General features: G+C 43.0%; 1 protein-coding gene across 1 annotated transcript in view; it reads right to left on the reverse strand.

Moving 5' to 3' along the window:
* Positions 1-577: 577 nt before the first annotated feature.
* The window catches only part of LOC104079664 (fibroblast growth factor receptor 2-like), a gene marked incomplete at both ends in the record, with an annotated part of 23976 nt that continues 1717 nt past the window's right edge, over positions 578-22836 (reverse strand). The window contains 3 exons of the mRNA XM_009581766.1: positions 578-747; positions 7938-8012; positions 8681-8947. Coding sequence (XP_009580061.1) covers positions 578-747; positions 7938-8012; positions 8681-8947 — 512 coding nt within the window. The remainder of the gene's footprint in view (positions 748-7937; positions 8013-8680; positions 8948-22836) is intronic.

Consider the following 22836-nt stretch of genomic DNA (forward strand, 5'->3'; position numbering starts at 1 on the left):
GCCTCCCTAAAACTCTCTCTTAATCAGTAACCACCAATTTAGAATGAAACATCTAATCTGAAGCTCTTTAAAATTCAAACAAACCCTTGTAAGTAATTGCTGTTACTTTCCCTCAAATTCTGCTTCCCATTTCAGTTTCACAGACCATAAACTCTATAGAAAATAATAACTTTTGACTTCCAACCCTTCCTTTATTAAACTGCCTACAATTACCAGAGTGGATGGTCATGTTTTTAACAACGCAGCTGAAAATGAATAGAGCAAAATAGTCTTACTTTGCTTTGCAAAGTCAGTCTTTAGTTTTCCAAATAAGTCTCTATAAATAATCCTTAGCTGCACTGCTATGCTACAAGTTTGAATTTGAGAAAAAAAAAAAAATAGAATTAGTACTCTGTAACTGCCAAAGAAACCACCCACCCTTCCCCAGAAGAAAACAATTATTTTTTTTGCTTCTACATTTGATCCAAGGCCATTAAAAGATTTTCTGTTGACTTCAGCAAGTTTGGGGGTTTTGTTTTGTTTTTTTTACAGCCTTGGTCAAGAACAGAAATTGCAAAATCACATCATGAGAATGTACCTTATATCCACCAATACGATGCTCTTGTTTAAACTCTTTCCCATTTTTCAGCCATCGCATGGTCGGTGTTGGGTTTCCCATCGCCGGACAACGAAACTTGACGGTGTTCGCTGCTGGCACTGCGTGTAGCCTTTTCTCCATTTTGTCCGTATGTGTCCAATAGGGTGCCCCTGTTCCAAAGAGATACATCCGGAAATATCAGTACTCGGAAACGGAGCTCCCTTTCCAGCCCCTTCCAAAGACATAAAGTGCTGCACGTATTTGTTTTAGCAGAGACAGCGTGGTTTAGAAAGAGTACATGACTGGAAATCATACGCCACAAGTGCTGACCAGAGTTTTGCAAACGGCTCAGTCTGCAGCCTCAGTATTATGACAGAATTCCAATAATTAACCACAGATATCTTTTGTTTTGTGTATGTCAAGTAAGACAGAGGGACCAAGTTTTCAGCAGACTCAAATGATCAGACGCTTTCGACCTCAAGTTGAGTTACTGTGAGCACTCAGCAAACTTTGAATTCTCGGACCCCAGCTCTGAAGCCAGACAGACCAAGTCAGAAGACCTGTTGGAAGTCTCAGCCTTAACCTTTCCCCATCTGTTAGAAGAGGGATAAACATACCTACCTGCCTGGCCGTGCGCTAAAACTTACAGTGTACCACAGCAGTGCGAGCTGTGCTGTTACTGTCATAGAAACCACTAAAATGTAGTGGAGGTCCAGCAACACTCAGCAATAGCGTTGACCGTTTTGCAGGGATTTCCCACTCTTGTGAGCCCAAACGTTCACTGATGTCCAGCGCCGCGGCACAAAACAAGAGCGTCTCTCTCTGAGCCCGTATTTACTGGAGTGATCGCTGATACCAGCGCCGGGCAAGGCTCTCCTGGCTCTCACTCACTCCTCCCCATGCCCTGGCCCAGCCTGTGCCCACACAAGGAGCACGTGGAAAACCCCCCTCTTGTCCAGGTTCTCAATCATTTGTCACGTACCGGTACAGCAAACACAGCAGAACAAAACATACAACTACCCATCTGTTTTTACCCTCCAAGAAGTAAATGTGGATAGATAGATCCATATACAAGGTTATCCCATGCTCTGGATGCACGCACCGCTTTGGCTACATCGCACAGCGTCTTCATGGCATTGCTTCACTTGTCTCACCGTAACAGTTTTTAAAAAGTTAAAGATTCAAGATCTGTTTAATAGTAGGAAACATTAATTTCTTTTACAATGGAGTTTTCCTGAAGCAAATCAGATTAGCGTGGAATTTTTAGGACTAGAGGGGTCCAGAAAAATAACTCTATTTCTCTCAGCCCTGTTTCATTTCCTTCATTAGCAGCCTAACACTCCACTATAAATAAACTCTTCCGTTTCTCAAATATTTATAGCAGTTCTTACAATCAGTGCAAACTCAGAAATCCTGCCACCCGCCTCTCTAAATAAAAATACAGCTGGATAGAAAATACAGGAATAAATCCTTTAACAACGTCTCTCTCAGTATAAAGAAAACATTCCAAAAGCAAGTCTTATAATGATGCTAAGAACGATAAGTGATTATTTTTTTTGCCCGAAGTGGCAATTAGTGTTAAAATTAATGAAGTAGAAAAGCAAAGCAAATTTGTGCATGTAATCAAAATAGAAAATCAGGTAACTATTGAAAATTTAACTGCAACACTAAGAAATTGTTCACAGACTAGAGTGAATTAGGGATGCAAGGAAAATCACTGTTAACATTATTTGCTAAAACCAGGATCACATTAAAATAACAGAAGACTTTAAACAAAGCCAACCAAATGAATTAACTACTACATGCAAAGACCAAATTACATTACAAGTATACCAGGCAAGGGCAGAATTACACGTTGGTACTGATAGATTAAAAGGCTATTTTCTCTGGATTGCTAAACATCTTCCACAAGGCAATGTAAGGTGACCAATATTGGGCCCTACCCACAACTCCCACAAAGTCAAAGTAAACTGCGGCAGGTCAAAGCCAATCAACCATCCGAACCAGTTATATTGGTATCTCAGACAGAGCAGAGTGCCTAGATTTGACCCCAAACTGGCAACACCGCCCCAGCCACTTCGCAGCCAGCATGGTCACTTCTCACCACGTCCATCACACGCACGTTCTCACACCTAAAAAGCTTGGAAGCATCCGCTGGCAAGCACAACCTCTGAACCACGGGCTCCACAGCTCGCCCATGCGAGCACAGGCTGGATGGACCAAGCTCCGGAGAAGGTCCCATCAGGGTGCAGCCTGGGACCAGGGCACCTGACTTGGTCAGGATCTGTCCACCAACAGGTCCCCAAAGACGGCTGCTTCGCGCAGCCAGGTTTCTACTCAGCTACCAGCCTGTACTGCATCACAGGGCAGCTCATCCTCTGGTTTTCTTGCATAACCCCCCTCTTTCCATCAACCTTCATCCTTTAAAAAACTCTGCCCCTGGAAAAGAAGTGCTGCAGTGAGACTCGTATACAACAAACGCACAGGGAGGAAAAAGCTTTGCTCTATGGAAGAGGTGGGAACAGAGAAGAGGCCGGGAGGATGCAGGCAGGAACGAAGAGAAGCGGCTCCGTTCTGTGCCACGGAGAGAGGGGGAAAGGAAACTCTCTGGGCTGGGAGAAAGGACTCTGCTTGGAAAGCTTCCCCTCGCACAACCCTCACGTCAGCAATGCTCCTGAATTACAGGGGAGCTTGGAGAAAAACATGCGGACATCACATGTTGAAAACGCCATCTGAAAACGCTTCAAGACATCCTACCATTTCTCACTAGGTAGTAGCAACGTATATTGGCAGCTCCTCAGTATCTTTAAGGGAAAAGAGAAAAAGGCAGCAACATCCACAAATGGCAACATTCGCCCTCACTTTGTGCTTTCATACAGCGACTGATCCGATTAACACACAGAATTTCTCTTTAGATTTAGAAATTCTCTTTATAAATTACCATAACCTAAAAGCACTTTTTACTGCTTCTATCTGTCTTGAGAGGAAAAACATCCAGATTCACTAAAACCAATAACGAACGTAGTTAACGAGCATATACCACCAAGCGCCGAGTCCTCTTACAGACCGTGTCCATCGCATCCCACCTTTGCTAACAGGACAGGTGGACTTAGGCAGCACCGCTGTTAAAAAGTTCACAGTAACAACAGGGCAAACTCCAGCTCGTAGCAGTAACGAGCAGCAGGGGAACGGGTGGGAATTCCTGATTGCTTTTAGAGCTCTCATTAGTGAAGAAAATATCCTGCTGACCCACACTGCACTCCACTGCAAATACATTATATCTAATCAGGCAAATCTCCTGCATGTGAAATTGAAATTAGGCAGCCCAGGAGACCACTTCATTTCAGGACTCCTCGATTTTTATTTGGACTTATCTAATACAAAGATATACAAAAGTAGTCAACTCCAAGCCTGCCTGACAAGCACCTCAAGCAGGCAATAGTGCGCCTGAAATGACCACATCAAACCCCCCCAAGGTTTTCAGCACTATTGTATTTGACCTTTAATTAAAAAACACTTCTAGGCAACATCCAATTTTTGCTGCTCCCTTGAGTGGGTTTCCACTCTACAGGATTTGATGAATTTGAACCTTGTTTCATCCTTTCTGAAATTCTTCAAGGCATGAAAAGAACAGCATGTGGATTACATTTAGATACTTTTTGTTCTTGGTGCCAATTTACCATTGCTTGGCCCAGAAGAAATTGTTTAAAGGGTGATAAGGAAAAAAGCCATAAAGCTTCCAGTCGCCTGACTAGAATTCAAGGCAGAATAGCAGCATCTTCAGGGCTACCCAGGGGTCTCCAGAATAAATTACTGTTGGTGGACCTCAGTGCAACCATCACAACAGCTGCTGCCTTGCCAGCACCAAGCCAGGGTTATAGAAATGCCTTAAGTTAGGGCTACCTCTCAAAATCACGATGAGGACGAGGCAACAAGTACCAGCAATGTATATTCTACTGCTGCCAGTAGGAACTGATAATCAGCCCTTAGCTTTGTAAAAGAAAGTCCCAGGTCAAGGTCCTGGAGAAAAAGCCTTGGAGGTGGCCCTCCAGAACCAAGCTGAGGCACCTCTTTAGGGCAACCAAGGGGAAAACTGAGTTGCCAACAAAGCCATTTTGTGGAGAGAGAGAGGACTATTTTGCAGTGGAACCAATCCTGCACCTTCCACAAGCACTAATCCCTTCAACAAAAGCTGGAAGTAATAAAAAGCTATTCAGGATGCAGTCTGGAACAAATCTACCACAGCGTTTTTTCAGACAGTTAAAATATCTGTCAAGCTAGAAGGACACCAAATGCAGAGTGAAATCTGCTATGCATGCCTTTTACTTAAAAATACACACAGGGCAAATGGTCAAACACACGTGTGTACATGCGAGTGCCCTCTTCCCCCACGAGTGAGTTGCTCCTCGCAGCTACCAAGCCACTTAAAGCCTCCGTTGACTTCAAGAGCAGTTGTATTTTCTGGGCAGCCTTGAAAATTAGGCTAGATTTCCTCAACAGCCTCTCTGCCTGCACTGGAAAACCTTGGCCTCTGAAAATATATTTGTAACAGAGGCAAAGAAAATAAAAAAGCTTAAAAGGATACTTAACATCGTAAATAAAACAGCTCTAAAAGGTTTGCTTTAGTTTTAAATATGCAGGAATGAGAATGCCAAGGTTCAGTTTCCTGTGGAAGGCACTACAGCCATTTCCTGCCTCATCACATCATAATTAACATGCCAGGACAGCTGGACTTTATCAGAATTGTTTCATCAAAAAGCAACAACCTTTGAAGACTATGGCCTTTTGTTTCCATCAGTAAAGGCATAACCAGGCTAATTTCCATTGCTTATCCTTAATGATCACAGCTGTAATTTGTATGTAAATTATCAGTTAAATTGTTTTAGATCTGCAAAGCTCAAACCATGATTCAGGAAACACTTAAAGACTTCTTTCTCTTAAAGGGCAGCAACCAGGGACTCTTGTGAGGTCCTGGACTTCCCTAGGCTTTGCCCAACGCAGGCAGGAGAAGGTGGTAAAGGGCACTTGACCATTACACACCACTGCCTGCCACATGGCACGCTCAGGGAGGACTGAGACTACGCCTCAACTCCTCGTTCACTTTTCAGTCTGTCTTGCAACAGTTTCTTAAACTAGATGTGGCCTTTTGGACACGATTATAAAATCTAGAAGGGGAATGGCAAACAATACTGATGGGAAGGCTTAGAAGACCCTGGATACGCAAGCTTCAATGGTTTGCAAAAGCACTGTACCAAGTCCCACCCCTAACTTTCATACAGCTCTGATCTTGCCAAATCACAGCCCTCTTTCAGCAGCGTTGTATTAATCCAACTGAGTTACTATGATGCAACTTCTCATTGAAAACAGACTACTTGCAGGGATGCGGTGCCACGATCATTCTTCCAGCTCTTCCCGTCGAGCGCTCAGACATCGGGAGGAAGGCTGCGCTGCTCCCTGCGCCCGTCTGCAGCTTGCAAGAAGCCCCAGCAGTTTGTGGGCACCTTGTAAAAAGCAATCTCACGAGGACTTGTTTGTGCAACGCTCTGCTCGAGCAATCCATCTTCTTGCCGTTTCCTCCCTTCTACGCTGCAAGAGTTTGTTCTCTCCCCGCCATCCGAGACGTTTAAACGTTCACGCTCTAGAGGCATCTTTCATTTTGAGCAGGGAAAGTGTGACTGACCCCTGCTAAAGTACGCACCCCATCCCTGGCAGACGGAAATTGTCAATGGCCTTTCACCAGCTCCTGAATCAAGATTGATTAACAGTAGCTTAAAATGATAGCTCATATTACAAGAACATCACTAGTGTTACAGAAGACACCACGGGGTAGTTCTCCCTGTCGCGTGAAAGGGCAGGAATCGTTACCACGATGTTACAGAGCACAGTTGCCTTGAGATCGGGTCCTTTTCCTTTTTCTCGCTACATGCGCTTCCAAAATCCGTCCGTGCTCGCAGTGAATCTCCAAAGCCATCAGCACGGGTTAGAAGCACAACTGTCTTGGCTAACACCGAAAATATTGCAAGTCCTTTTCTGACCAACGCCAGTAAAGCTCTAAAGTGATAACAGACATAGGGATGTTTCCTAAAAGGAATTTCTACCCACGAGGCCTTTTCAGGGAAACACTAACGTTGCCTGGGTTTGTGGGTTTTGCCTAGACAACTTCTTTTAAAAGCAGTGTCCCTTTTCCAAACTCGCCAATTATCTTTGCCACCACATTCCTTTGTCAGAGCAGCCTCCAGCTGCTTAACCTCAGCCACTTCAAGCTGCACCTGTGAATCAGACCGGGTTAATCACACTAACAGATGGCAGGGGCCAAACAGGCAGCTAAGGACTTATATCATTTTAAATAGCATCTAATGTTTCACAGCTTCAGACCAGGGGCAGTCATATACAACAGTAACTAACTAGGGGAGCTGAAATCAGGCTCATACTTTATCATCTGAACAAGTGTTTCAAGCATACAGTATAGCTGCCAATTACTAATCAGGCTGAGGAGCAAATATACTACCTGGCTACTGCGTTCGGTAACTAGCTGACATCTACCATGAAGGATTTCTGTGTTCTGTGTGTTACTGACTTTACAAAGCACAAGCGACAGCAAACTACCAGTCACCGCGGGGATTTTGCAACAGCGCAGAAGGGCATAAGGAACCAATATGAATTTTACATTTTTTTTTCTTAGTGACTGCTCTATTTAGAGCCTATTAATAGCTTTCCAAATTCTCTAAAGGGACTGAAGTTTAACATTCAGATAGGTTTAAGACTCTTTTAGCCCATTTTCATCATGCATAAGTAATATAAAATGTGGTTTTAGTGCTGGATTGCTTTCTTCGTGACAAACCTTGAGGTGCTTTGCAGACAAAAGAACCTCATTGTCTCCAAATTCATTCTCCCGCGGGAGATTTCTGCCGAGATTAAGGATTGAAGGATTTGCCTCATTACAACTTAATTTTATTTTTAAAGTTTCCATACCACCTTTTAACAAAGTGAGCTGGATCTCTGTTTCTTCTGTTAAATTTCAGCTCAGGTTCAGGGAAAGTTAGTTCATCTGCGAGAGTCTAAACCAGACAAAGACTGAACTTCAACTCAGGAAGAAAGGAAACCGCAGAAAAGCTAGCGAGAAGGGAGAAAGAAAGTACAGACCAGTAAAGCATGTTTAGAAGAATATTAGTTTATTTTTCTTTTTCTTTTCCAAGTTACGAACTATGTGAAACAGAAAATGGAGAAGGACAAAGATACCACTATTTGACAGCCCATGCAGTTAACAATCAAGAAGCTCTGAAGGCAGGAGTGCAAAAGACGGGACATTATTTTCCACGTGGATCTTGCTAGTGACTTCTGGCAGTTCGCTGTTACTTACTCATCTGGTTGCTGTCATTCACAAAGTCCTCGGACCCATCATTGTCATCTTCATCATCCCCAGAGGAAAGAGCATCTGCACATTAAAAATAATCAAGTCTTTAAACCAGCCTATTTTTACAGACAAATAAACCAAAATGCTACATCTTAGATTATCTATCAAGGAGAACAGATGTTATGTTAGTTGTGCAGAAGCTATAGAAAAAGAAAATCCAGCCACAAAATGTGTGTTATTCTTATAAAATTCTAACAAAACTAGCTAATAATCCTGAAATGCTACAAAGTTTCCAAAGGGAGCTTGCTAAGTCCAAAAATTTCCTTCCACTTACGATTTTTATTTTTCATAAAGACATTCAGTTGAACAAAATTGAGTGTCTCCAGAACAATTTATCTCTAAACTTAAAGGATGTAGGACACTCCTTTTCCTCTTCTGATGCAGGGGGAAAAAACTTGTATTCATTTTACTGGCTTTATCATCATCACAGCAACTCTATAATTTAATCCTGTCATGAAACAGAGGGCTATTCAGCAGCTGTTAATCACTATAGATCTCATGAAGTAAAAGGAGTGTACACAAACTGAATCCGTTTCAGGGTCAGGACAAGGGGGAAAATACCTGAAATAACTACAGAACTCAGCTCAACTCGCTGCGCCTGAGCGGACTGTTCCACGTTATACCATAATGTGTCTTTATATCACATTTTAAAGCTTCTACATGCAAAAACCTATGTTTATCTCACTCACCTGTAACATTTACAATGAAGTACAGAGTATCACTGTCTAGGGTCCTAACAGCAGTGCAAGCATAGAGGCCCGAATCTCTGGGTGTAGCATCCTTAATTTGTAAGTACTCCCCAATAATCACTGTCCTATTGTCGGGCCCCAAAGGGACCCCATCCTTAGTCCAACTGATCATGACGGCGTCTTTCAATTGACAGCGCAACTCAAGCGGTTCTCCTGGAAGTGCTGAATATACATCTGGCTGAGAGATTTGGTATTTGGTTGGCGGCTCTGCGAAGGTGGAAGGAAAGGAGGAAAAAGGAGAAAAAGAAGGGAAAGGAGAGAATTTCCAACAAAAATCAGTGAAGGCCCTTTTCATCCACAGGAATCAAGTCATGTTAAATAAAAAAGTTTCATCCAGATTAGCCCAGCAATCCGTCTTGTAAAACTGAACCACATGCAGGTATGGGATAGGCTTTATTTTCAAGAAGTTAACCACAAAGAAAGCTCGTTCCCTTTTGATCGGTGTCTCGGCATGTGCCTCGTCCCGAGTGCCACGCCAAGGCACAGCCCTTCTCGCTGGTCACAGGCGAGTGCTGCTGAGCCTGGGGGCTTCAAAGAATTTGGAGGAGGCAGGAGGAGTTCAAAAAGCACATTCAGTTTTACATCCTAGCATTTGGGTGTCTGACTCAAACGAATATTTATCTTTCCCCATCTGATTTTATAAGTTGCTTTTTTTCTTTTTTAAACCTGAAAAGAGCTGTGTTGGAAGAAAAGGATGGCCAAAATACCCCTCACTAAGCTAATAAACATGAGTTCCCCTACACAGCATAGATGACGTCCTTCATTTTTCTCCCCGCACCCTTCCCAAAGTCTCTACATTCTACAGTGCCAACTCTGCTCCCAGTGACAGTAACCTTTTCCTTTAATTTTTTTTGCTTCATTTCTTGCTTCACAGCCTCTCCTGAGCAGAATACAGCAGAAACCCGGGAACACAAGCGAAGCTTTCAAAGTCACAGCATACACAGAAGTTCAAAACGAAATGCCTCATCCATCTATTGTAACCAAATAACGAGAAGAATGTCAAACCACGGTCTTTCCAAAAAAAAAAAAAACACCTGCCTATAGTTACTAGAGCTTCACCACCCCCTTCCAAGGCCAGCTCTCAGCAGGGGGAAGGGAACCCTCGGGAGCATCTCCCAGGGGCAGCGGGATGGCTCGGCACAGGTGAGGGACCTCCCACGCCACACCTATGACACACACGAGCCGTGCCCAGTATAGGGACTGCTTTTGTAACGGCTTTCTCCCTACAACCACGGTATCCCTCTCCCACGGACCTCGCCAAGGCCGGCATGAAAGGTAAATAAGGGAAAGCAGCGTGAAGGCATCTTCTGTTTGCTCACGAGGAGGGTCACATCGCACAGACAGCTGCTCTCCAGCACACATCCTTCCCCGCACAGGCACCAACTGTGCACCACTCTGTGCATATATAAATAAAACACACACCTCTGTTTGCTTGGGAGTCTGAGGGAATATTAAAATAGGCGACTCCTCGGTGTCCACCCTTGCTTCTAAGAATACCGAAACCCTGGAACTCGTGTTCCTCGCCCTTGGGGCACGGCGTTGTCACTCCTTGTATCACCCCTTCAACAGAGAAGTCTGAAACAAGCGTCACATCTGAGCTAGCCTGTGGACGGGAGTTTGGAAACGCTGAAGCTCTGCCAGTAGTTTAGATTTAGGTAGTCCTGCGAGGAGCAGGGAGCTGGACTCGATGATCCTTACGGGTCCCTTCCAACTCAAGATGTTCTGTGATTCTGTGAGTACCAGAAGTGGCCATCACAGCGGGACACTCATGCATTTAAATATTGGGTTATACTGATGCACCTGAAAATAGCGTGCCCAATTTCTCCTCCCACTCATCCTGGAATCATGTAATTTCAGGGAGTTCAGTGGGAGTTTGCCCGAAGCAAAGGGAAAACAGATCCAGGGATGTGAGCTGGCAAAGCAAGCAAAGCTTCTCCTGGCTTTTTCCCTAGGGCAAACATGGTTTTTTCAAACCATTTGACACATGCATCACACCAAGATGGTGGCCAGGAGAAGTACATAAAACCATCTAAACAAGATCAATTATGAAGACTGGATTCTTAGGTTTGATAACAAGGTCTCTAAACTTTCTAGCATGCAAAGTTCCATCTCAAAGGCTAGGACAAGCTACAATACAGCGTTATACTCCTTATAAACTAATTCAGTCAAGAATCCACAGATCTGCAATGCAGGTGTTTCACTGAGCACTACACTATGCTGTTAGAAATCTAATTTCCAGAAGGAGCACGGGCTCCTTTCTATGTATATTTTGTAACAGCAATGAGTATATTTGAGTATGCTTGAGATTTTTTTTAATTCAGATTCCACTGTCAAATAAAATAAAAAAAAAAAAAGTAGGTGAAGCCAGCTAGCTAATTTACTTTGAAGTTTTTAAGACTTCTTTGTAACACTCTACCTGCAAAGAAAATTTCTTTTACAGAGTTTATGCCGTGCCAACAATGTACAGCAGTCTTTAAAAATGTCTTTGTTTAAACTTTTTAAAAGCCACTGTGGGTGAAGACAACTCAACCCTCCTTGAAGTGCATTAGCGGCTTTGACTGAAGAGCCCCAGGAAACTCGCAGGATGGTCACACAGTTGCAGTGTCCTCCCGGGCAGGAGGTTGTTCACATACAATTACAAGGAAAATAATCTTCTACCTCCCATCCTTGATTTCATCTCTTTTCAACTATTATCCCCAAATTTACACTGCGTCTTTCAACACAAATCCAAATCCAAACTCAAGAACAGTAATTTATTTCAAAATTACAAAAAAATTCCTTTTACAAGGAAAAGTACTAGTACGCTGAAGAAAAACGAGTTTCAAATAGGTATTAGCATTTGGTAAATATTACCCTCCTCCACTTCTTCCTCCCTAGAGTATCAGGGAAGATAGAGCACAAAGTGTTGTCATGAAATAATGTAGTCATGTTTGGAAATAGTGAGTTATATCAGGTAAGCCTTTGTGTTGCCAAACTAGAATGTAGCAGCACTTAAGACTGTCACTTTTTATAATGTTTGCCTATAAACTTTTTCCAGTGTGGGTTTGAAATGGTGCCCAAAAGCAAACAGAGAACAGGTGGGATTCTGAGGCATGAGTCCGCCCAACCACTTCACTGCGAAAATCAACCAGTTTAAACTGTTAAAAAATTCCCGGCAGCACATAAACAACCTAGGCTGCAAAGTTAACTCTCTCTCCAGGACACTGCACAAAGATTTTTACACCGCCCTGAAATTTAGGGACAAATTTTGAACTCACGTGCACGCTGTACCATCAAATCAATGGTTCCCTTGAGGCTGACATCAGGATGATTTCCCCGCTTCTGCCTTTTGAGCGTAGCAGAGAAATAATGCTGCAAGTTTGCTCGGCCCTCACTTGTTCCCACCCTCCAGTGTTTTCAGCAGCATCCTCCTGAATTTTCCCTTAGTGAAAACAGCTAGATGGGAGAAGGAGGAGATAGCCCTGCAGAGCCTGCACCACCAAGCAAGGCTTGATGATCTGGTATCACCTTCGTGCTCCTCCAGCCCTCTCTGAAGCTCTGCCTGGAAATTGCACCCTTCAGCCATCACCACGAGCCTGTCCATCAGCCCTTTGCTGGGCGAGCTCTGCACGGCCGAGGGAAGGCGGCGCAGGGTGCCTTTCTAAGCGAGTTCTCCTGCAAATCCTATAATTGTGGCATTAGTTCCTACTGCAAAGGTGCATTAACTGATGTGAATAACACCTGTCTATCACCCCTTAAAAAACAAGCAAGCAACAAAGGCATGTGTAAAATTTCTGGTGGTGTTCTTCAACACTGGGGGACAAAGGAGGGAATGTTCCTTCTTCTATTGTCTGCTCTCCACTACATCCTTATTTGTAACAGTGGTGCACACAATGTATTTTGACTTTCTAGGTGGAGCTATTGAACAATACCGCCATGGAAAACCAAGTTGCCGTTAAATAAACAGACGTGAACTTTTTCTTTGCCTGCTCATACAGTCTCGCAGCATGGTTTATGCCATCCAGCCATCAAATGGAGTAAATAATGTTTGTATAAAAACCACGACCACAATAGAGGACTGGGGACATTCCAAATGTGCTATTTCAGATTATTATGAGATACGCAATTATATTCCAAATCATGCTTCTATTCAAGATTCGGTCACTGAAACGAGAGATTTATACTTCCTTAGGTTTTAAATTATTATTATTTGCCTCCATTTATTAAAATGTTAACAAAGAGCTGCTTATCTTAAGGCTCAAGGCATTTAGTTACTTAGTTACAGAGCCAAATAATTAAACAATCAGCTAATAGCTAACCCCAGCAAAGATTCTCACACAACCTTCCATAACACAAAAGCCTCAGACCCCATCAAGCCACTTTCCCTTCAAAAGGTTTTAGTAAATAACTAAACACTCACCATAGCGTGCCCAGAAGGGTCAACGGACCTGACCTGTCAAGAATCCAAGAGCTTCATTGCAAAACTGAATGTCCCCACGGGGAACGCCAGGCTGCCAACCACCACCACTCCTCCTGCTTCTCCTACCCCTTCTCCTGTTTCTTCTGTCATTGAGGAAGATCCAGCAAGACCATGCTGGATGAGCGACAGGGAATGGGGATGCCAAGCCATGCCTGAAGCAGAATAGCCATGGGCCCCATGACTTTGTGAGTCAAATCCAAGCCTTTACGCTCTCTCCAGGAGGCAACCTCTGCAGGATCAGGCAGCCCAGGTATCATCAGTCAGGTTTGCAACCTTGCCTCCCACCTCCCAGCTACAAACTGATGGGCTTCTCCCTCAATTTCAGTTGGCAGGCTCATATTAAGAGTAGCTCCATGGCCTCTTCTGATGATGGATGATAAACTCATCCTACAAAAGAAATGGCCACCGGTTTAAAAATGCAAAGAGTCATTCCTGGCCACTATGACTATCTCCCGTTAGCTAACGGCAAACCAAAGCCACAAAGGCTAAGCACGTCTCCTTATACAAAGGGGGACAAAATAGCGTTTGCAATTCATCCATCTGCTTCTCCAGAGTCACTGGATCCCTGCTGTCTTATTTGTACTGCATTTCCATCAGCGAGCCGCCAGCTATGCCCAGCTCTGCCTCCGCCAGGCATAATCAGGAAGTCTCTCTGTTCTGATAAAATACTTTCCTTTCCAAGTCACTAAAGTTCCTTCTATAATTTTAAAGCACAAAAAGTTTTTTTTAAAAATCCTTTGTCACTGTGAACAACACCCTGAAGAGCAGGAGTCATTTCCCCGCAATGTATAAAAACATTAACTGTTCAAACCTGATGAAAAAGATCTAGGTCTTGTAGAAAAACTTCATCCAACAGCACCAAAGAGCAGGAGATACATGTGATAGTTATAAACATAAAAAAATGTGGCAGATTCTAAGTCTTCACTTGTTCCTTTAAAACAAGCTCCCAGGCTGCTCTATTTGAAAGCACAGCGACTTCCACAAAACGTTAAGCACCAGACTCTCCAAAATAAATTGAGATATTTTTTCCTGGCATCTTCTTTAACCCTATTGTCCTTATTCTATAAGGACTAAGTCACCTGATGAGTATAAGAGATGAAACCAGACTAAAAAAAAAACGTACCTAAGGAACAGGAAGAATCCTTTTGCCCTGGAAGTGAACATTTGTAAAACGAAGTAAGTGTTGCCACATAACACATGCCTGGTACTCTAGCAAGTGCAGAGCTTCCAGCAAAACTGACCTGCTAGAGCATGGACCTCCAGCATCGTGTCAACTCCTACTGAGTGTCACATATACTAAGATCATAAAAAAAAATGAATCTCCTCCAACTGAAATACTTGGCAATGTCATCACGGGTAAGGGAAAATACTACACTGCACTAACTTGTTTTCCTAAGCTTTGAAGACTTAGAAAAATAAATAATTCTGGTGAGCAGCAAAACGTTTCACCACTTGCAGGACCCCCTGGCCAAGAGAAAAGTTCTGCATGTGCACCTAAAAGTTATCCCCACATGGTTCCATCTATCTGCTTTGTGTAATGCTCTTTGGCAGATAAGCAATCATGGAATTGCAACTCCTCAAGATAACTACCCCCAAGCAGCATTTAGCCCTGGCTACAGACACAAGAGCCTCATCACACCCAGCAGAAGAGCAGTGGGGGCAAACCTCATGAGGTCCCCTGCTATGTTGGTGTATTGGCTGACCTGGGGTGAGGTGCATGAACTATTTCAGCATGGTTTTGATGGCTACAAAGCAGTTGGGTTGATGTGTCTCACCCCGTGGTTAAAGGAAGACGACTCCTTCTCAAAAGGAAAAAAAATTGTACTTGTATGGGCTCCATGAAGAGATTAAAAATTCTTGCAACTTGTAGCCTGCTTGCTCCTACCTGTCTTTATCATTGAGTTATGGCTGCACAACCACGCAACATGCATCAAAAATGCCAAGTATCACATGCTCATGGGCTTGGCTGTGTGCTTTATGCTTTTGGAAGCCATGCAAGGGAAGACTCGGAGCATGCCAAGTTCAAAGTAAACAGCAAAGAGACCAGCGAGGCCACCTCCTGCTGCTGGGAACTGCCCTGCAATTTCTTCCTGTTTGTCCCCATTCTTCACGGTCTGCTCCTTACAGGATGAAGACTTCTTTGTACAACAGTCACCATTATCACCAGGATTTATCTCCAGATACAGGACAGAGCAAGAAACAGCAAAGCATCGGTATGTGTTCCGCACAAAGACTTGGTAACCAGGGAGGGAGAAAATACCCCCAACCTTGAGCAGCCACACCAAAACCCCAAAAATTATTGTACTGCCTTTTATAATTTCACCAGTATGATGAGAAACTCCATGCCATCTTCAGGATTTGAACCTTTGGTTCCAGGCACCAAATCTTGACCATTTCTGTTCATGCCATAAGCTCCATCAGCTGCCTAAAGTAATAGAGTGATAGTCTCTGTGCTAAGTGTCCTGGGGAGTACAATACAAACTTAATACACGTGTAAGGCAATCTCAAAAATAATTAACTGCTCTTCAAACTCATTACAGAAGAGTCTTCTCATGTAATCTATTATACAATACAAAGGGGAAATGTATCACCTTTTGCCAGAACGTCAAATGAAAAGCTGAAAAAAAATTAACCTTCTCTCTCTGAAAAGCAGAATCCAAGACTAGGATCATTTTCTCATTGTTTCTACTTTCAGCAACAGCAGAACATCAAATCTTCCTGACTGCACTCTGCACATAACCAAGTAGCAGAGCAATTTAACCAACCCCCATTGTCCAACTTAGCATTAAAGTCTGTTTGGGAAAGGCTCCATATAAGATATACAGCCTTGGGAAAAGGTATAAGCACGTATATTTAGTCGCAAAGGGTTTTTCTTGGGTTTAGTATTTTCTCGCATATATTCCCATCTGTAGCTTTTTTCAGGTTCTTTATCTGCATTTCAAGAGCAACATAAAAACATAACATAACAAAGCATAAATCCAAACATAAAAACACAACCTTTTTCTTCCAGGTTTGCCGAAGGCCATGTTCGGGACTATTACTACTCATGCAACATGCAAAAGAAATAAATTACAACTGTGAGGTTAAAAATTGCACAATTTCATGTTCAAGTGTTAGTTCTGGATGCAGAGAACATCTATTCAGATTCCCTATAAGCAAGTCAGCAGTTGTTTCTTTTGTACACGGTCCCACTTTTACTTGACCATACAAATCCTCTTAATTTTAGCAGCTCGTCTGGAAGTCTCATCTTGCCTGTTCCCCTGAAGTTCATCTTCCCCCACTTCCTAAAGTGGGATTTGAAAAAAGTCACTGGAAACAATATCCCCAAAACATCCCCTCTGCACTTTTCAAAGTCCTATCCACAACGCATATAAACCATAGGATATTCTCCAAATACTTCAAAGCTTCAAGGCATACCAGGCTCCCTTTTAACTGAGAGCAACATTTGGTCAAAAGACATCAGAGCTAATTTAATTCCAGCTCCACACAGAGAACAGTCACCAGTGGTACCTGGGGACAACGAAGGAGCAGCAGAACAAGCCCTGAAGTTAAAAGCGAGGCTAGCTATCTGCACTTCCAGGTGGCCCACAACCATTTACATGACAAGGGTTATTTTTAACTTGCAGACACCTCCGTCACTCCTCACTGTAGCAGTGGCTCCTGGGCACTTTGCCATACTAATGGAAGACGGTTCAAATGCTTCTGAATTGTTAGGCGAAGGGCTATTACCCAGTAGTGGTGTGCTCCAGATTTATTACAGAGCCTCCACGTTAATCCTGCACGTCTGAAATACCTGTGCTACCCTGGTGAGTAAACAGTATCAGATAAATCTGGGTACTTCAATACTGTAAGATCTAAACAGGATTATTTTTCATGATTAAACTATGTTTAATAGAGCCAAGCTCAAGAACTGCGCAAAATTTAAACTGGGGTTTTAAAATGATTTTTAAGAACTGTTGGGTGGCATTCAGAATTATACATCATATTACTTTCCTTGAAACAAATTAAACATTGCAACACGGAGACACTGAGCAGGGCACTTTACAAACTTGCAAAGCAAGTCTCACAAAAGCACCCTCTCCCTTGCTGCCCAGCAGCCGCTCCTGCCCACAGCTCACCTGCGCACTCACATAGGCCATCCTAAAGAAAGAGCATCATGAACCTTAACGTCGTTTTTCTACACCACAACTTTTCATTACGTTTCAAATCTAAGTTGCAGCATGGTGCTCTGGTCAAGTTCTGTTCCATCCAACCGCAATTTAAGCTCCTACAGACTTGTCCTGGTCAGCGCAGACTGCTACGGCATGCCCAGCCACAGCATCCAACTCCAAACCCCCCTCAGAAACAGCCACAAGCCCCCTGGGAGACAGCCTGAGGTGGTAACTACCATGTCACAAAACTCCTTTCAAAACAGAAAAGCTAGGAGAAAAAAAAAAAATTAAAATACAGCCAAAATATGACTTTCTCCTCCCCAACCAGCTTCTCATCCTCCTTTTTCTCCCTTCCAGTCCCCCAGGACATTGTCCTTCCCAGTAAACCTTCCCAAATGCAAGTAGTTTCCTTGGTACAAAAGAATTTTCCCCTCCTCTCAGTTCTTGTGGCTTTGCTACGGTAAGGCGCTTTGCGAGGCTGCTCGACATCGGTTAATGTCCCAAACTGATGAGCCAGTTCTTTTGCGGAGGAGGAGAAGCAATAATTACACACAACTTGCAACGGCATGTGAGGAGGGGAATGAAAGTAGGTCAGATCTCACAACTCCTCAGCTTCGCTGAGGATCACCAAATGCTTTCACTTACAGTCATTTTAAAAATACAATTAAAATAATAATAGCATGGCAAGTGAAGGAAGCGGCAGGGTAGAACTCAGCTAGCACTTAGTTTGCCTTTCTGTTCTCTCTTCGATACGGATAGTGTCATTTGTGTGGTGACAGGCAGCAAAACGACCTGAACCAGCAGAAACTGAAGCCCATGAGACTATTCTGATACTCAGAAGTAGGTCCGGGAAAACCAAACCCCTAAAAAAAGGGGCTCTTTTTCAAAAACACAAACACAAACACCCACCAAAAAAAAAAAACCCCCAAACAAAAAAACCCAAACCAGCAGTGATAATTAAGAGATGGGAAAGGATAACCTGGAGATGTACATAATTGGTCTATGAATTATAAGCTGTTTTTAAAAGGTTTTTTTAAAAAAATCCGCATAAGTATTTACCCCTCTCACAGAATATCTCCTCTGCAACTGCCCTCGTTGAGAGGTGCAGTCCCAAGCAGTAAATGCCGACGCAGTTTCGCTGACACTCTCGACTCCGATTGAAACCCGAAGGGCCAAACTTCCAGGACAGCTCGGCGCTCCCAGCGCACGTTTCGTAATTATAACAGGAGCTGTTGGCTGCTGCACTCTTGCAAATCTGGTCTTTATTTAAGATTTGCCTGGATTCAAAGTTGCTCCAACTTCTTTTTCAAGCAGTTTAAAAGCCAGTTTGGTCCCCGGTACTACAAGACAGCATCTCTGATTTTGACATTGTGCCGAATCCCCCCAAAAAAACGCTACGGACACGCAGCGTGATGTGCTGAACCTAAATTCAAAGGTCTGAATTTCAAATCGCTGCAAGGATAATTTTACACTGGCAGGCTCCATGCCAAACCAAGTATTGTCCCCACAGCCACCACAGACACAAATCGGTGCGTCCTGACCGACTCTGCAGAAGATGCTCCCAGCCGACCAGCCGCGATGGAGGAGCACAGCGTGTCCAGCCTGCGACCAGGGAACCAAACCCTCAGCCACGCCGGTGCAAAACTCCAGACTCTTCATCGTTTCAGACATGTTTTGGGTTCCTGATGTCTTTTCAGCATGACTTTTGCACTTGTTTAACTACACTGAAATAAATTTTCCCTTCTAGTCAAACCAGGTGCACTATTACAAATAGACAAGACGTAACTTGCCTAAGTGGGCGATGGTTCTTTTAAAAACACGGATTTATATTGTTAAGGAGTGCTGCTTCGAAGAAAGTCTCCGCTTTCACTCTAAAGCTTCAACCTTGAGGACTCACAAATGTTTAACACTTAAAAATCTGACCCTTCTAGTAAGGAATTTTTCTCTAATTTATGATAGAAAAAGGGACAGTTAAGTATTTTTCTCACACTCCCATCTGTTCCTAAACTAAATATTCATTCTAAGAAAATACTAATCTTTGAATGTATTTGTATAAGGCAAGTGACCATTTCTGCTGAAGCTAGGAAGCTGGATATAGAAATATGCTCATTAAGAACTATGCTATGGTTATTATTAAAACACCACAATAGTCCATCGTCTCATGCGTACACAACCTTGCATAACTGGAGTTGTCAGCATTCTCATCGTAAATTCTGCTTTCAAAAGGTTTGTAACTTGCCTGTAAAAAAAAGTTACTATAGCCTGAAATTTGTTGCAAGTTCTCTGCCAAGGAAGAACTATTTTAAGATTAGAAAACTATGCATCCATTTCAGTTGGTGGCTGGTTTGGGGTTTTATCTATACAAGTGGTTTTAAAAGAAAATAAAAAAACCCCACAACTCAGCATCTTTGAAAATCTTCTGGCTAAAAAAAAAAAAAAAAAAAAAAGGAATCAAATTCCTAAAAGTTAACTTCTTTTTTTTTCTTCTTCAAAAAGCTGCAATTGTAAAATATGGCAGATAAGCCTGAAATGTGCAATTATTTGTGCTACTTCACAAAATAGTTGCCACGCTGACACATTACCAACTCCCAGTGTCTCACCAACACCGACTGTAAATAACAACCCTACCCATGCCCAATTAGTCTGCAGCTCAAGACCGTGCCTCTGCTAAAGGACTGCGGATTTTAAATGCAGAATGGACACATGAAGACTGATTTAATCTGGCTGCATGTACAATTCCCCAGAATCTCACCTAGCAATTCCTGTACTGGGCCAAATAACTTACTGAACCAGATCCCTGAAAGGGCATCCAGCCCTCACCCGAAGCTGTGGGGATGTCACATTCCTCCATAATGGGATGTGATAATTGCCCTTCCTTAACAAAAAAAAAAAAAAACAAAAAACAACCCTCTGATTTAACTAATCAGTTTGAATTGTTATCCATAACTTGCAAATATCAAAGCCACTGGTCTTGTAAAAAAAAGGTAACAGGGGAACCCTGGGTGAACTTCTTGCTTTATTTTCCCTACCAAATTGGAAGCAGCATCCTGGTGCTTCTCCACCGCCTCTGCCGTGGGAAGATGATGCTCTGCAAGGTCCCACCAGCCCTGCAACCTCGCACCAGCATGGAGAGGCACCCCAGGATGGGGAGCACGCTGCTCCCCGTGGGACAGGGGACATCCCACCACCTCAGCATTCCTCCCCCACATGCTGCAGCCCTGCCCACTCCCCGGGAGCCCGAGGAGCATCTCCCAAGACCCAACATCCTGATCCAGGCAGGTCACGGCGGCTAATGAAGGATCTCCAAGTGGACTGTGCTAACCGCTGTGACCACAGGTGACATCAACCTTTAAGCACTGCCAACATTTTTACAAAAAGGAAGGTATTGCTCCGGGTACTGCACTGAATGTGTTTATGTTTGTATATTGTTTAGTGCCAGCAAATAGCTGTGACTGAGTTAAAACCCAAATGAGAACTCGTTACTCACTTCAGAGCCCACCATAAGCACACATCACCCATTAAAGAAGGTCTCTTTCCTTCACTGCTGCTTCTAGGGACCTCCCCGATGCACATTTAAGGCCATTTTGAACTACTGTGTTTTTCACAGGACACAGAATTAGGCTGTCCCTTGTGGAAAGCTTAAATTAGTCCTTTGAAATTTGACCTAAATTAAAAGAACTGAAACACATTGTTACTGCACCAGGCGAGGGCTCCGAGTGGGTGCTCCAAGGACAGCACCAAGGCACTGCATGTGGGGAAGAGACTAAATTAGCTACCCAGCAGAACGATAACACACAGCTTGGGCAAGGGAAGGTCAAGGGAGAGCTTGCTATTTATCAAATATATGTCTAAACTAATTATTCAGATCACAAAGTAACCCTTCAACCTATGTGTGCGGTCAGAGCCCTTTTGAAATGTTGGCTATCATCAAAGGCCTTCATAGCCTGGGTACACAGAAAGAGAATGGCTCCTTTGTACACGCTGGGGTGGGCTTATTTCTAAGTGTTCAAAAGCAGAAAGTCTTTATATTCCCTCGGATAAAAAACATATATGTAAACACTTGATGCAAGATATAATTCGATAGTTGACAGTCCCCAAACGAACTCCTACAGGTCCTGTTTCTCCTCACGCTGCTTAACAGCCTCAGATTTTACCATCACTGCTAAGGAAGAAAGCACCACAACCAGTAACAACCATCCTCAGGATCCAGCCCTTAGCGAGCACCCATGATATCAACATTGACAATATAATTTACAATGGCTCGAGATACCATCTTCAGCGTACATACTTGCATATGTACCAGAGTAATACCTAATGGTCACAGATGAGATTCAGAGCTCGACGAGTCCAGCATTTTATGAAAGCACCTGAGAGAAGCGTGCTACCAAAGAGATCAGATTGACCGCGGATAACCAGAAGTAAAGTACCTTGACGCATGACGTCTTGCACGTACCCTGCCCGTACCCATGCAGTTGATTACCCCATTAGATAAATACTGCTTGTACTAAAGTTCAGACTTAACCAGATACTCTGAAGAAAAGGGTTGCAAATGTCCCTAAAGTTACGTTTAGCTGAGACAAGAGTATATTCTCTATTACAACCAAAGGAACGAAAAGCCACAATCTCAATTCCTGTTAATGTTGCATACGGCTTTTTGAATATTCTGAGTCACTAAGACAATAAATAGTAACAATAAAAGCACCTAACATCAAAAAAAGACAAAATTTAGGGCATGTCCGTGAAGGAAGACTAAGGAACAGATCAACACGTGTCACCAAAGGTCATGGCCCTGTCGACCTTCTCAGCTGGTATGAAATGTCATAGCTCTAATGACTGCACAGTCAGCAACCCTACCAAAAATTTACATTATTAGAGCACCTGACCCCCCAAATTAGCTGTGGCTAAAATGTTTGGCATTTACTAAATTAAAAAAGAAGTCTGCTTTGTCTTTGAAGAGATTTTTTTGAAGGGTTTTTTATTTTGTTTTCGGCTTGGAGAGCTTGTGGGTGGCAGTGATGGAACCCAGAGAAGGTGATTGTGTAAAAAATTGGGTTTTTTTTTAAAGGGGTTTAACGAAGTACATAAAGGAGGTTTTATTTCCCAAATCTCAGATATAAATCCCACACAATTCCCTGTATTCTGCAGCATAAAAGCTCTTATTATACCATTAACTTAGAAGTGTTGTTTTTTTTTTTTTTTCCTCTCGTTTCTGGTAATGATTCGGGTTCTCACATCTAAAATTGTTTCATGTCAGTAACATTCCTGCCCAGGGAAGAAGTTTTAAATCCTTTTTAACAATTTACTCTTTGATAAAACCCAGATTCCACCCCCTGGATATTCACTGTGGAAGAAACATATTTTTAAACTGTGCTTTTTAAAATAATAAAAGCTATTCTTTCCCTGAAAAGCCAAAAAATTATCAGGCATCATTCAAAAAAATATTACTCTTCTCCCTGTAAAATACTCCACCGATCTGCAATCACACT

Source organism: Fulmarus glacialis, unplaced genomic scaffold (genome assembly GCF_000690835.1).
Source record: "Fulmarus glacialis isolate BGI_N327 unplaced genomic scaffold, ASM69083v1 scaffold41957, whole genome shotgun sequence".
NCBI classification, from domain to species: Eukaryota; Metazoa; Chordata; class Aves; order Procellariiformes; family Procellariidae; genus Fulmarus; species Fulmarus glacialis.